Source organism: Haliotis cracherodii, unplaced genomic scaffold (genome assembly GCF_022045235.1).
Source record: "Haliotis cracherodii isolate W230 unplaced genomic scaffold, xgHalCrac1.p SCAF_7, whole genome shotgun sequence".
Classification (NCBI taxonomy): Eukaryota; Metazoa; Mollusca; class Gastropoda; order Lepetellida; family Haliotidae; genus Haliotis; species Haliotis cracherodii.
In genome coordinates, this window is record NW_027266330.1 from 32366101 (window position 1) to 32382019 (window position 15919).

At 37.0% G+C, this 15919-nt stretch overlaps 1 protein-coding gene across 1 annotated transcript in view; it reads left to right on the forward strand.

Annotated features, from left to right (window-relative positions):
- Window positions 1-15919, forward strand: part of LOC139448804 (uncharacterized) — a 92362-nt gene that overhangs the window by 13378 nt on the left and 63065 nt on the right. The window contains exons 3-4 of the mRNA XM_071230334.1: window positions 13143-13175; window positions 13626-13727. Coding sequence (XP_071086435.1) covers window positions 13143-13175; window positions 13626-13727 — 135 coding nt within the window. The remainder of the gene's footprint in view (window positions 1-13142; window positions 13176-13625; window positions 13728-15919) is intronic.

Below are 15919 nucleotides of genomic sequence, written 5' to 3' on the forward strand. Positions count from 1 at the left end.
TTTCACTAAGAAAATTTATTAAACGCCTAAATATTCAGTTATTTTACAAATTAACTGAAAAATATGTCCATCTTTATAAATATGATAACGAATTCAAAATATTTGTTTATGTTTAATATCATCACCAAGTACAGTTCTGTATTGTTTGGCTTCTTTTCTTAGCATAATTATGATATTGTGATGTGTTTAAGCTCTTTTCATAGTCTTTATCATTTTTAGTCAGTCGGTTAAATAAATGGACAGATTATTCAGTCAATTTGTAAAATGACTGAAATATTTAGATATTTAATAAATTGCCTGAGTGAATCATATTTTACACATGGACTGTAACATATACACTCTTACAAAAGAAAATACTTGTGAAAACAACGTCTATCGCGCATCGAAAAACTTCCCAACCGAACGGAAAGGAACAAGAATGATTCTGTTCAAAGCTGCCGCGAATGAATGAAAACAAAATGCAAATATCATTATTACAACCTACCAAAGTTATAATGTATCCGTGGATATCAACATAAAGGAACAATACCCATTGCGTATGCAGCTGTACAAAAATACTTATTCGATGTCAAATGTCTCTGTGAGAATCAAATACTTTGATAATAGTTATTTGGAAACAATATTTGGAATATATATGAAATATATCAATATATTTAAATATATCGTTTTTAAAAGTTATTTAAATGTATCGGATATTATAACCCGTGTTCGTTTCTTAACTGATCACTTAGTTTGTTTTAATTGTTTCACATAGGTGCCAAGTCAGCTGAGAAACCCCACGTGACAACTATTTTTATAATGTCCACGGTTCTTAAAAACATCCATTGAGTTAGATAACAATGAACAACCAGTCAGGGTATTATCAGTTACCCTTTGAACAAAGTATGTTGTTTTTACATCTGTACTTCACACCATGATATGAGTGTATTCCCTAGGTTTAGTACACCTACCTTCACATGTAAACACTTACTTTTGACATATCCACTGGGTTCCCTCCCATAACATCGGACCTCCAAAATGCAGACCTCCCAAAAAGCAGTTAAAATTAGCTCACTAATTAATTGGGCCATGCTGGTCACACCTAAGTAATGAATGGACTGGTCCACTCCCCTGCTTTGAGGGATTATCGATATGCTGAGACAATGAGCAGTAGTGGACAACAACGTTAACAACATTGTCTTAAAAAAACTCCTCCTTTCTTTAATCTGCTCCCGGTACATCACAAATCTTATTCAAACATTACCTTTAAACAAGATTTGTGTAAAATATACCAAATGTTCTCTATCACTAATACTTCCTTCTCTTGTGTATGGTATAACATATACATATATTTGAACATGAGCTTCAAACTCCATCTCGGCTTGGACACTCGCCCCGCGCAGATGTGTCCTTCTTGCTCGCAACCCACGCTCAGCCGTGAGAGATATCGCTTTATCTTTACCGAGGGGGTTTGTCGACATCCTGGAGCCCTTGCTGGCTTACAGGGTTAGAGACTACTCCCTCCAGACTTCGTACAAGTCCAACTCGTCTTCCCACTCCATCTCCTTGACCTAGGTCAAAGGAAAAGGCCTCTGGTCAAAGCTCCGGCCAAGACCAAGGCAAAGGTGAAGAAGACCCCGGCCCCTACCCCTGCTGCACCACGTCCGGTACAGAAGGCCAGGCCGCCCACAACGAAAAAGGCTCCACCAGTCGCCCCCATGGAGACCCAGGAGAGCCTTCCAACCACTCCTCCACCCCCGACAGCTGCACTGGAATGACTTATGTGGGCAAAATGAATTTGTTCGCAATCCACAAACAATCATTTTATTAATGGCGACCATTTACCAACCCGCGACAGTCGTGTCAACACGGGGGTTCCCCTAGCAATAAACTCGAATCTAAATTCACTACTGTTCTACTGTCGGCTACCCACAGTGGCTAGACTGGACCCTAGTGGAATAGTTCATGCCATAAAAGTCTAGCAAACGAACACTAATTAAGACGGGCCGACCTTGTATTTATGGTCTGGTGAACACAGCTTAGTGGCCGCTCATTAACTCAAATTTCACATCTCACTGTTTTGTTTTATCTCACTATTCATTTGATAAATGTGTCAACTTCAACTGGAACCCGGTCCCGTGTTACACGCGTGGCGCACGCGTGTGCAACGAGTGACCCACGCGTGTGCAACGGGTTGCACACGCGCTGCACACCCGTTGCACACCCGTGTCCAACGGGTCCTCAACCCGTGTGCAACCCGTTGAGCACCCGTGTCACATGCGTGTTACACGCGTTCTCAACGGTGTTAGGGGAATGAACTTCTAGGCAGTAGTGTACTTTACCAATTGAAATATGATTCCATTAGGTTAAATATGAACGATTATGTCGAAAATCGTCAATAGGATATATTACAATTATGTACAAAACACACAGAGTATTTCTCAAATAAATAACAAAACTAAGATAATTCTAGTAATTAATCCGCTTCTAGACAACCATAGAAAAGAAATTCCAATGTGTTGATATATACATATAATTATACAACAATGTACGATAACGACCTCAATCCTCCCCCACACCCATACTTTAATGACGATTGTATGATAAACCCTGTACCAACCGTGCCAAGGAAAGGTTCTAGTCATTTAACGCCTTTGACACTAAACTTATAAGGTTATTACAATTTACGTAAAAAGTTATTACATTTTACGTCAAGTTGAGATTATTACGTCAATTTTTATTACAATTTGCGTATAACAATTTACGTCAAATTCTATTACAATTTACGTTATTATTACAATTAACGTCAAAATTATTACAATTTGCTGCAAGTATTACAATTTATCTTTTTATTACGATTTACGTCGTAACAAAGCCGTTTTCGCTGGCCAATTTCTGAATTTTGTTAAGACAGAGCTGTAGCTGTCTTTCTATTGTATTCATATACTTACCACAACAAGAAATGTTGAAATCGTCCACAAAAAGTGAACCATCAACGCTATTGTTTAATACTTTAGTGAGACAATTAATTTTAATGCTGAAAAGGGTGACTGATAGTATGCTGCCTTGAGGGACGCCCTGATCTTGATCAAAATGATCAGACAGGGTAGAGCCCACATGTACTTGAAATTGTCTGTTGTTTAAAAATTGAGATATGAACTGAGGTTATCTGCCCCTCAATCCAAATTCATGCAAATCTTTTAAAATACCATGTTTCCATGTTGTATCATATGCCTTCTCTAGATCGAAAAAGATTGATACAGTATGCTGTTTGTTGACAATGGAATTTTTAATGAATGATTCTAAACGCACCAACTGGTCAATGGTACTTCTGTTTTTTTGGAAACCGCACCTGACGTCACTCAGGAGGTTATTTGTCTCCAGGTACCAGACTAATCGATTGTTGACCATTCGCTCCATGGTTTTACAAACACAGCTAGTTAATGATATTGGACGGTAGTTGGATGAATCTGTATGATCTGTATTGGAATAGGAATAATAATAGCATTGTGCCACGAAGAAGGGAAATTTCCGGTTGTCCATATTTCATCAAATATACTAAGTAACGTTTCCAATAATGAATCGGGCAAGTGTTTCAGGAGCTGATAGTAGATGTTGTCGGCTCCTGCTGCAGTGTCATAAGATTGCCCTAGGGCAGTTTATAATTCATGGATTGAAAATGTTTCGTTAAAGTCCTCACCATTATCAGAGTTAAAACTTACTTTTTTCTTTTCCTGCAGTTTTTGAAACCTCTGAAATGAATCGGGCAAGTGTTTCAGGAGCTGATAGTAGATGTTGTCGGCTCCTGCTGCAGTGTCATAAGATTGCCCTAGGGTAGTTTATAATTCATGGATTGAAAATGTTTCGTTAAAGTCCTCACCATTATCAGAGTTAAAACTTACTTTTTGCTTTTCCTGCAGTTTTTGAAACCTCTGAAATTGAGGATTATAGTTTGATGATGAGGAATGGTTTGCCAAAGTGTAACCAAGTTTGTTGGCAATATCTGATTTAGCAGTTAAAAGTGTATTACTATCTTTGTGATGGTGAACTCCAGATTTGGATCCTTTGCCCTTAATCTTTGGAATCATGTTTCACTCCTTGGACATAGGTGTGCGGGAATTAATTTTTGAAACATAGTTCCTCCAGGATTGGCGTTTATTCTGTTTAACGGTACGTCTCGCTTAAGCGCCCGTGATTTTAACGTTATTCAAATTGTGGACAGTTGGATGTCGTCGGAAATATTTTTCAGCTTTCTTCCTATTTTTCCTAGCTTGTTTACAATTATAATCGAACCATGGTTTACGTATATGAGGGTTTGCAGAGGACGTAGGAATGCTTTCATCTCCAATAGCATTTAATATATCTGAAAAAAGTTGTATGGGATGAGGAACATTCCTGAAACTGTCGGGTTTTTGTTTTTCAGAACAGAGTGTTTTGAAAAAAGACCAATTGGCTTTTGTAAAGTTCCACCTTGTTGACGGTGGTTCGTCAGACGGATTAATAGTTGTCAGTATCGTTAGAAAATGTTCGCTTCCACAAAGGTCATCATGGACCGACCATTCAAAATCATTTAAAATATTTGAATCTGTCAGTGAAAGGTCAAGGGCAGAGTATGTGGCGGGATGAAGATATGTGGTATTACCATCATTGAAGATGCATAAATCATTGTTTGAGATAAAATCTTCAAGGACTTTTCCCTTATTATTTGTGTTAGTACTCCCCCATAGGGGATTATGACCGTTCAAATCGCCCATGATGATACAGGGCTTCGGGAGCTGATCGTACAAAGTCTGAAGATCTGATTGACGGATAGTTGAGGAAGGTGGAAGATACAGTGAACGCAGTGTAAACACTGTGTTCAAAGTAACACGGACAGCAACAGTGAGCGTGCATCACAAATACCCCCGACCCGCCTAGCGTTTCAGTAGTTTCCAATTAAATAGCTAGGATAGGTTAGGGTTTGAAAAATTCATAAAAAAAGGAAAATCAATAAAAACATTTTTTTTCTTTTGACTGCACCCCTCCATATGACACAGATTATAAGTTTCAGATGAATCCACTGAATAGTTTAAGGGAGATCGCGCGGACAAAGTTTTCGGACGGACGTTAGGGTTTGGAAAATTCATAAAAAAATGTAAAATTCATAAAAAAACATTTTTTTCTTATGACTGCACCCCTCCATATGGCGCAGATCATAAGTTTCAGATGAATCCACTGAATAGTTTAAGAGAGATCGCGCGGACAAAGTTTACAGACGGACAGGCGGACGGACGGACGGACGGAACCTTGGTATAACTTTATACCCCCGACTTTTTGTCAGGGGTATAATAAGAGAAAACGTTTGTGAGGTTATCATACGATAATAGAGAGTACACGCTACCTCACTCATTTATGAACATTATATCAATAACCATGCTTATAAACGTACCTTTTGGCATATTTATATATAAACGATTATAGTTATCTTTTCATATCATAGACCTGAATATTTTCTGTCAATCAGTATCATAAACAGAAATTACTGTCCTTTCGTGTCTCTTTTATATTATACATTAATATACCGCAGGTATCCAGGTACTAGTATCTGCACAAATGCGGTTTTATTTGTTCCCCAACAAGTGGATCATTTGTACCCCAGTAATCATTCTCAACTCCCTGAGGAGTTTTCAACCCAAGTTGCCTAGGGACACCAGAAGGTTTTTACATCCATCTCACATATACATGTATGGTAGCCAGTCCCTGCTGGATGAACAGAGGCACATGAACTAAGCCCAGGCTTTGGTTTTAGTTTGTTATTTAACGCCGCACTCAGAAATATTCCAGCTATATGACGGCGGTCTGTAAATGTTCGAGTCTGGACCAGACAATCTAGTGATTGACATCATGAGCATCAATCTATGCAGTTGGGATACGACATGCATCAAACAAGTCAGCGAGTCTGACCACCCATTCTCGTTAGTCGCTTCTTACGACAAGCATAATCCCCTTTTACGGCAAGCACAGGTTGCAGAAGACCTATACTACCCCGGATCTTCACGGGTCTAAGCCCAGGCTGACAGCACAAGCTATGACACTTTCAGGTGTATGTACGTACTCATGTTTCCATCATCTGGTCATCTGCCATCGAACGAGTGGGTTCCTTTGAGTGCACATGATGTATATACTATACACCAGTGGTAGTGACAACACTAAAGACTTTTGTATCAAACCACAAAGCTAAAAATAGGGTTATGGGTCTTACCAAAACAACTTCTACTCTCTCTTACTCTACTGAAGTATCTCGTCCTCCTGTCACTGCTGCCTCTTTCGACTGCCAGACTGAGCTGATCATGGGTCAAGTCTGTTTAGCCACTTCATACTGCTTCACTCCATAAACCAGCTGTGACTCCTCTAAAACAAAAACTGTAAAAAAATGTTGAGTCTCAGACCCCTGAACCAACACCTGAAACAGAACCAGAGCCAGAAATTGCTAAACTTACAAACAGGGAAAAAAGGCCACTTCTCCTTTAGAGGTCCCAGTAGAGGTCCATAACGCCTTTGGTCCTCTGGAAAGGAAAAACAGTAGAACCATCGACCATTTGGCTTGCTTAAAATCATTTGCTAAAAATGCAATAATAAATAAACAACATGCAGTATCTATCCTTTTCGATCTAGAAAAAGCATATGACACTACATGGAAACATGTTATCTGAAAAGATTTACCTGATTTTGGATTACGAGGCTGTTTGCCCCAATTCATATCCGAATTTTTAACTGACTGGCAATTTCAAGTCCACGTGGGTTCTACCCTGTCTGATCTTGTCTGTCACATTGTTTAGTATTAAGATAAATAGTTTGTCTAAAGTTTTAAATGATTCGATTGATGGATCGCTCTTTGTAGATGATTTTAATATTTCTTGTCGTGTCAAACACATGCACACTATTGAAAGGCAACTGCAGCTATGTTTAAAAAAAATCTAGAAATGGTCTCTTGAAAAGGGTTTCAAGTTTTCCAAATCTAAAACAAACTGTATTCATTTTTGTAGAAAGTATAAACCCCACAAAGATCCAGAATTATATATATGCTTGAAGGCCCTAGATTTATTAAAAGTTGTCTCAAATTCTAAGTGAGGAGGGGAAAAGAAAACCCTCCTCCAACTACATCGAACACTTATCTGCTCTAAACTTTATTATGGCTCCATCATATATGGTGGGGCTTATAAGGGCAATTTAAAATTACTTGATACTATTCATCATCAGGGCCTGAGGCTTTGCCTTGGAGCCTTCAGAACTTCTCCTATTCATAGTTTGTATGTGGAAGCTGACGAACAATCCCTTAAACACCGTCTCATTAAATTAGCTCTACAATATATCTTCTTATAACTCCAATCCAGCGTATGACTGTGTTTTTAATCCCTTTACAGTAATCTCTACAAAACAAAATCTTCTCTTATTTCATCACTTGGAATAAGACAACAAGCAGACATTAATAAAGCTTGACTATACAGCCCAAACTCAGCTTCTCCGCGGTGAATTTGAAAAACCAGAGGGGAATCTTACCATAACTAAACTAAAGAAGCCAATCAACTAATCTATCAACAAGAATATAATGAATTAAGAAGCTTTTACAATACCTACAAATCTATGTTTACAGACGGATCCAAAGATGTTGACGCAGTTGCCAGCGCCACTGTCGCTGGATCCAAAATCATATCATCCAGATTACCAAATGACAGTTCGATTTTTACAGCAGAATCAAAGGCAATCTTAACAGCTCTCAAATATATAAATACTCAATCTAAGCATACACAGTTTATTATATCTTCTGATTTCCTTTCTGGTCTTCAAGCCATTAAGAATATTTCCTATCAATATCCACTTGTACGTGACATAATAGAACTTCATAACGATCTTGCTACTGGCCATTCTTTTGTTGGTTAGCCATGTTGGAATAACTGGTAACACAATGGATGCTGCTGCAGCCAAAGCAGCACTCAACAAATCTGTGACGCCACTTCTGATCCCATACACCGATTATAAATTCGTGGTTAGATCTTGCATCCATGATCTAATGCAAAAATAGTGGGACACTCAAGTAGGTATAAATAAATTACATGAACGTAAACCAACTATTGGCTACACCTACTTGGGTTGTCAGTCCAGATTTGAAGAGGTCATAATACGACGATGTCGTATTGGCCATAGCAGGTATACAAACGAATATTTATTGAAAGGTGAGGATCCTCCATTTTGTATCCCTTTGGATGAAAGAATCACCGTCAAGCATGTCATGCTTGACTGTGTTGATTTTTCCATCACAAGGGATAAATATTTCATATCGTCATCAATTAAGGATCTTTTTAATAGAATCAATTCTCATTTAATCATAGGTTTTTTAAAAGAAATTGAACTTTTTGATAAATTTTGGAATTGTGTACATAGCTATATTTTATATTGGTAATGTATAATTTGTAACTTAGATTGTCAGTGGCTATATCTTCAAAGGGGGTTGAAGTAGCGTAAAAGTATTGTCTCCCTGTGAGGATATGTAAGACCACATCATTCAAAATACATTTATTCTTACCTCGGTTTTAAAACGTAGTTTATTTGTTTCTTTTAACGGTTGGCGAAAATTGCATACCATTACCAGCAGCAGAAGGGATGATGTAAATCCGCCTGGGGTCCATGCAGGTAGCCAAAGTACTGTAAGTCCCCATAGACCCTGTCATGGTGATCTACCTTCAGCTGCTGGCGATCTATAGCCCTTTTTTATATTGAACCGTTATATATAGTGATATCTTTTGTAGTTGTATGCTAGTTTTAAATATTAATCTGTGATTTTCTAGTAATTTTACTGTCCATCGATGACAGGTTTTAATTTAGTTCAAACATATGTATTAATAAATGAAATTTCTCGTCACGATATGGCTGAAATATTGCCGATGTGACGTAAAGCTTAAACTCACTCACTCACTCCTCCATTTTGTATCCTTTGTGATGAAAGTATCAATGTCAAGCATATCCTGCTTGACTGTGTTGATTTTTCCATCACAAGGGATAAATATTTCAAATCATCATCAATTAAGGATATTTATAATAGAATCAATTCTAATTTAATTATAGTTTTTTTAAAAAGAAATTTAACTGTTTAAGTTTAGCCCTTTTTTATATTGTATTGTTGATTGAAAATGTATTCTTTTAACTGTTCTCAAATAGTTTTAAAATCGAAACTGTGATACTCAAATCTTACTGTCCGTCGTTGACAGCTTTTAAATTAAATCATAACTGTTTCGTCATGATATGGCTGAAATATTGCCGATGTGACGTTAAATTTCACTCACTCACTCACTTTGTGGAAGGCTCTGTCCAGGGGGTTAAAGTATAGTAAAATTATCGTCCCCCTGTGTGACAAGTAATCCTATCATAATTGAAGTGTGACTAGGCTTGTCGTTAAAGGCGACTAACGGGATCGGGTGGTCAGGCTTGCTGACTTGGTTGATGCATGTCATCGATCCCAATTGCGGCGTTAAACAACAATACAATACCTAATCGATGTAACTTTCATCAACCAGTGTTTTTGAGCCAACTCATTGCTGAGTATTTTTTACTATTGGCCAGTATTGTTCATGACCACTAGTGGCTGAAGTGATGATGTTAATACTGCTGGGGTATCATGCAGGTAGCAGAGGTACTGTAAGTCCCCATGATCCTCAGTGAGGTGGCCTAGCTTTGGTTACTGGTGGCCAAAAGCCTGTGTTTTAAAACTGTATATATAATATTGTTATGCTCAAATATGTCTCATAAATTGTTTGTAAATATATTATTCTCAAATATGTTTCACAACTTGTTTTTAAATAAAAAAATTGCGTTAATAACTAAATTGTAAATATATTAACTTGGTCTCGTTGCTATATGGCTGAAATAATGGCGATGCGACATTAAATTTTATCTCACTCACTCACTCACTCACCATAGGCACCAAGAAGTTTAATGATAGACAGTTTATTGTATATTTTGCCATAAGTAGCTATCAGTGGTTCTAATGTAGAGGTTTACTGACGTATCTGACCCAATACAAGTTTTTTTTTTCTGATGAACTGAATAAAATATCTGATACCTTTATTGCCAGGTCCTCTGCAAATCCTCACATCCGTAAACCATGGTTTACCAATGATTGTTAACAAGCTAGAAAGGCAAGGCAACAAGCTGAACACTGTTTCTGTATAATATAAAATCTTAAATGCTAAAGCGAGACGAACATTTAAACAAAATCAGGGCCAAACTTAGCAGAACTATGTTAGAAAAATAAATTCAAGAACGCCAATGTCCAAAGTATGGAACATGATCCAAAAGATCAAATGTAAGGGTTCTAAATCCAGCATCAACCACCTTAAACATGGGGATGAATTGCTTACTGATAGTTTGGATATAGCTTATAAACTGGGAGAAACTCTGGCAACACAATCTTCCTCGACTAACTATGTACCTAAATTTAAAAAATACCATAGCAGCAGGAAAAGAAAAACATTTGTTTTAAATCAGAAAATGGGGAAAACTACAACAAAATATTTTCCATTCATAAGCTCAAAACTGACGGAACGGGATCATAACTATCCCTTAAATAATAGACCCATTTCATTGACTAGCTGCGTTTGCAAAACCTTGGAACGCATGGTCAATAATAGCATGACATGGTACTTAGAATCCAATAATTTAATAACAAGTATTCAATGTGTTTTTCGTAAAAGTCGCACAACCACTGACCATTTGACCGATTAGAGTCATTCGTTGAGAATACAATTATAAACATGCAGTGTCTATCTTTTTCGATCTAGAAAAAGCTTATGCCACTGCATGGAAGCACAGTATTTTAAAAGATTTACACGATTGCGAGGCCGTTTGCCTTAACTGGTATGTGCATGGGTTCTACCCTGTGTGATCATTATATTTAGTGTCCCACAAAGCAATATTATGTCTGTCACTTTGTTTTGTATTAAAATATATAGTTTTAAAAAATTCACTTGATGGATCACTTTTTGTGGATGATCTTAACTTATCTTGTCATTTGGGAATGTGCACACTATCAAAAGACATGCAATGATGTCTAGCTAAAATAATTAAATGGTCTTTAGAAAACGGTTTTAAATTTTCGAAATCAAAAACAAATTGTATTCACCTTTGTATGAAATGCAAGCCTCATAGAGACCCAGAATTAGTTTTGGATGTCAATACTATTAAGACCCGTGAAGATTCCGGGGTAGAATAGGTCTTCAGCAACCCATGCTTGCTGTAAAAGGTGACTAGGCTTGTCGTAAAAGGCAACTAACGGGATCGGGTGGTCAGAATCGCTGACTTGGTTGATGCATGTCATCGATCCCAATTGCGTGGATCGATGCTCATGATATTAATCACTGATTATTTACAGACAGCCGTCATATATCTTGAATATTGCTGACTATATATCTTGAATATTGCTGACTGCGGCGTTAAACAACAAACCAAACCAAACCAAAACCAATCCTATTAAGGATTCACTATTAAGTGAAGCAAAGGACTCGGGTATCAGTCATTTGACATTTTTACCTCACATCAAACATAGTGGGGTGGGGATAAGAAAACTCTACTCCGCCTGCACTGATCACTGATTCTCTCTAATAGAGATTATGGCTCCATCGTGTATGGTGGAGCCTGCAAAAGTAATTTATAAATACTGGATATCATTCATCATCAAGGTCTGAGGTTTTGCCTTATGAACTTCTCCCATTAATTGTCTGTATGTTGAGGTTGACGAGCCATCCCCTAAACACCGTCGCTTAAAATTAGTATTGCAATATGTTGCAAAACTTTATTCCAAACCATCTAATCCTGCATATGAATGTGTTTTTCACCCTTCGTATGAGGATTTGTATGACCCCAAAACAGCACTTGGAATAAGAATAAAGCCATTTCTGATGCTAACATTAACCTTACAGTTATATCTCCCTCTCAGATTTTGTCTTCTCCTCCGTGGCAGTTTATAAACTCTGACGTTAACCAACCTAAATAAATCAGGTACAAATCAGTTACTTTATCAGCAAGAATATAATGAATTAAGAGGCACCTATAACGCTTACAAATCTTTTATGAAGACGGTTGTGCAGTTGCTAGTATCACTGTCACAGTGCCACTTTCACCATATCATCAAGAATACCATACGCCAGCTCAATTTTACAGCAGAATCATCAAAGGCATTTTTTTAACAGCTCTCCAATATATACATACACATTCTAAACATAAACAGTTCATCATATTTTCTGATTCCCTTTCCTGTCTACGGGCCATTAAAAATATTTCCTGTGACCATTCACTTATTTTTGAAATCAACAAAATGATCTGCTACTCATCTTTTGTTGGTTACCCGGCAATGTTGGTTCTATTGGTAACACAACGGCCGATGCTGCTGCAAAGGCAGCGCTCAAGAAATCTGTGACGCCACTTCTAATTCCATATATTGATTGTAAGCCTGCTATTAGATATTATATCAGAGAACTAATGCAAAAGACTTTGGACACCCAAGTAGTTATCAATAAGTTACATGAAATTAAACCAACTATGGGTTACACTTACTTGGGCTGTCAGTCCACATTTGAAGAGGTCACTAAAAGACGATGTCGTGTTGGCCATTCTCAATACACTCACGAGTATTCATTGAAAGGTGAGGATCTTCCTCTTTGTATCCTCTGTGATGAGAGAATCACTGTCAAGCATACGGTACTGTAAGTCCCCGTGGTCCCCAGTATGGGTTGCTGGTGATACATTGCCCACTTTTATATTTTTATTTTTTATATATTTTGTATTGTTATAAATATTTAAGTTTAATTGTAATTTACTAGTTTTACACCTATATCTTTGGTAATCTTGTTATTTTACTGTCCTTTGTGGACAGGTTTATATTTTAAATGTATGTCTTGTATGATTTGATATAGTTAGTATATGGCTGAAATATTGCTGACGTGACTATAAATATTAACTCACTTTAATGTAGAGATGCTTTTCTTTCAGGGGGAATATATGCTTCTGGAGTCAATGTTTAAGAGTGTATAAGAAAGATGTATTACAACGTAAACAACAACAGTATCTTCAAAATATAAGTCCTCATTGAAGAATGGAGCTGTATTATCCTAACATCCATTGCACTGTTTCAGATCCCTTTATTATACCAACAACGACCATGCCACGTAAGCCCTTCTGAATTCGTCCTTCAAGTAAATAACTTAAATAAAAAAATAACTTGACTTGATTCATCTTCTGGGACCGACCATGGGGGAGGGGGGTGACTGGGATTTTTTTATTGAGACCAGATATATTTTTCTGCTACAGCTGCAAAGCCAGCTATTATTTTTGATTAAACTACAAGCCAAAGTATATTTTTGGTCGGGACATTTTATGTTTTTCAATAAAATCCCAATAACCTCGCAAACCCCTTATCCCTGCAAATTAGATCAAGTGGTCGGATCCTCAGATCAACATATTTGTAACATAAAATTGCAGTTCAATCAATCCAGTAAAATGAAGTCAATAAGTGTTTTATCATTATCAGTAAATAATTTCCCAATGTGCTTAACATTGGTTTTCACAGATACCTGTTTTACTTACCTCCCGAATACTTTGATGAAAGTTTTTTTCAGCCTGCAATTTTGCCGGGATCGCATGTGTTGCCAATAGTAACTGTAACCCCGCAGGAATTATCGCTGCTCGCCAGTGTCCAAGTGGTCAGGTGTGCTGTGTCGGTAAGTAGTCTGACCTCTTTTGACCTTGAAACAGTGGCATTCTTTCCAGAGTGTTAAATTTATTTTTATGATCCTGCGATCAAGGAAATGTGTATAATTATAGTGGAAAACGAAATGGTCTACACAAACATGAAGGGTATTTGTGAATACCAGCTCCTCAGTGTTTTCATCTGGCATGGAAGTAATTTTGGAAACTTACAAATACTGTTTGCCATCATACAGTGATTTTGAAATCTGTCACAGAGCTTCGATATAAGTAAATCATGTTGGTCATATTGTGAATCCTGAGGATACGCTGTTAGCAAGTTATCAAATGTGTTTTTCACTCCAAGAGAAGTGAATTGTAAAAAATAGTGTATGAATCTTTGTTTCGGATGTCCTTGGAGTTAACGTTTGATGATACTCCTTGGTATAATTAGAAGTTAATCTATTATGTGATTTAACCTAATACATTTTACCATAGTACCTTTTACTTGAGTGAATGATATCAGTACGATTGTTTGCTATAAGTATAACGAGGACAATTGTGTCAGGGTACCATGTGTGTACTAGTCCAAGAGATGGGAGTGATTTATTTCACACAAGAGGTCCATACAAGTTAATGCTTGTTTCGAAGACAAAAATGGCTGAATTTTCCAAAAATGTTTGTCTTACAAAAATCTGATGGTCCATTTTCACACTAGGGGGCGCCGAAGTCATGACTCAGCATTTTTTTATGTATTATACCTCTGGCAAGTAAATGGATGTTTTCATCATAGTTTTTCTTTTAAAATTGGGTGTCAAAATAAAGAGAATACAACAACCTACTCAGTCATACACAAAATTTAAGCGTTCAGATATATTTCCGGTGCAATAATACTTGTTTGGCATAACTAAGTGCAAAAATAATCAATTTCGTTCTTTTTCCTTCCTCACATTAAAAAGCAACATTGTATTTTCTGTAAAAGAAATGTGTTGAAATTAAGAAAATCACTTTGTACTATTCAATTAAAAGTAATTAAAAGGTTATTACGAAATTTGTGACCGGAGTCATATGTTAAACGTTGACACAAGGGAGATAACTCTTGGCAATGGTTTTCATAAAAGTTGTCATTTTGATACATTTTAAGGAAAATAAAAGCACCTGGGATAAAATGTATTAGTTAATTGGTCATCAGTTAAACCAGATATTGGTTAGAATCTATAAGGAGGGCACAAAAACATTTCTCACCAAATTTCAATCCAAAGAGGTGTTTTACAGCAGCTTCAATTTACAATTATTATCCTTTGGTGTACGTTATAGCACTTGCAATGAGGATATCTGCATAAGAAGTTCCATATCTTATTTGACCCACACAATACATGTTTGTTATATATGTAACAATAATAATTAATTCATATGCATCTTGTTTTGAAATTATTCTCATGAATTTAAATGACCACATGATCGTATGTATTTCAGATATATTTCAACTATCCAAATTTGCATATCTAGTAGCCATAAATCAAACAGTTACTGACCCACTTAATTGTTGCCTGTAGTAAGAGTCATGATCTTGTTTAGTATGACACGTATTGTTATTTAAGCTATTTATGTACAGCTAAGTGTATGTCCATCTCACATCTTCAAGACATGACAAATCTACCAGACAAATCTTCTTCATCTGTGTCTGTGTCACTTCCACTGTCTGAAATGTGACTCATGCTTGCATCAGCATCATCTACGTCTAAATCATCAGGGATGGTTGTCAGTTCCTTTGTGATGTGGCTTGGCATGCTCCATCTACTAGCTTCTAGACATGTCCTTCTGGTGCATATTTAACAGGAGTTGGCGTGTGAGCATTTCACCAAACACTTGACACAAAGTTTGTTCGTTTGATCTTCTCAACCAATGATCTCTAGGATGGTGGAAACACACATGGGTCACACCCTCGAATCCTGTGAAGTGGAGCATAATTAGTTGAAGGAGCATTCATCTGTTTTAAAATACTAAATCGAATGTCATTTATAAGGCGCACACAAACTTCTCAATTCCAGAAACAATGTTTTGTGATAGTATCTGTGACAACCCCACACATTTAAATGTTGACTTCAAGGCTTCTGATGACTGGACTATTTGCAAGGGTCGACACTTTCCCTTTCTGATGAATGCAGCTGTACAGTCGCACCCTGTGAAAGCGTGTACAGACGGATGTACCTGACACATGTCTTCA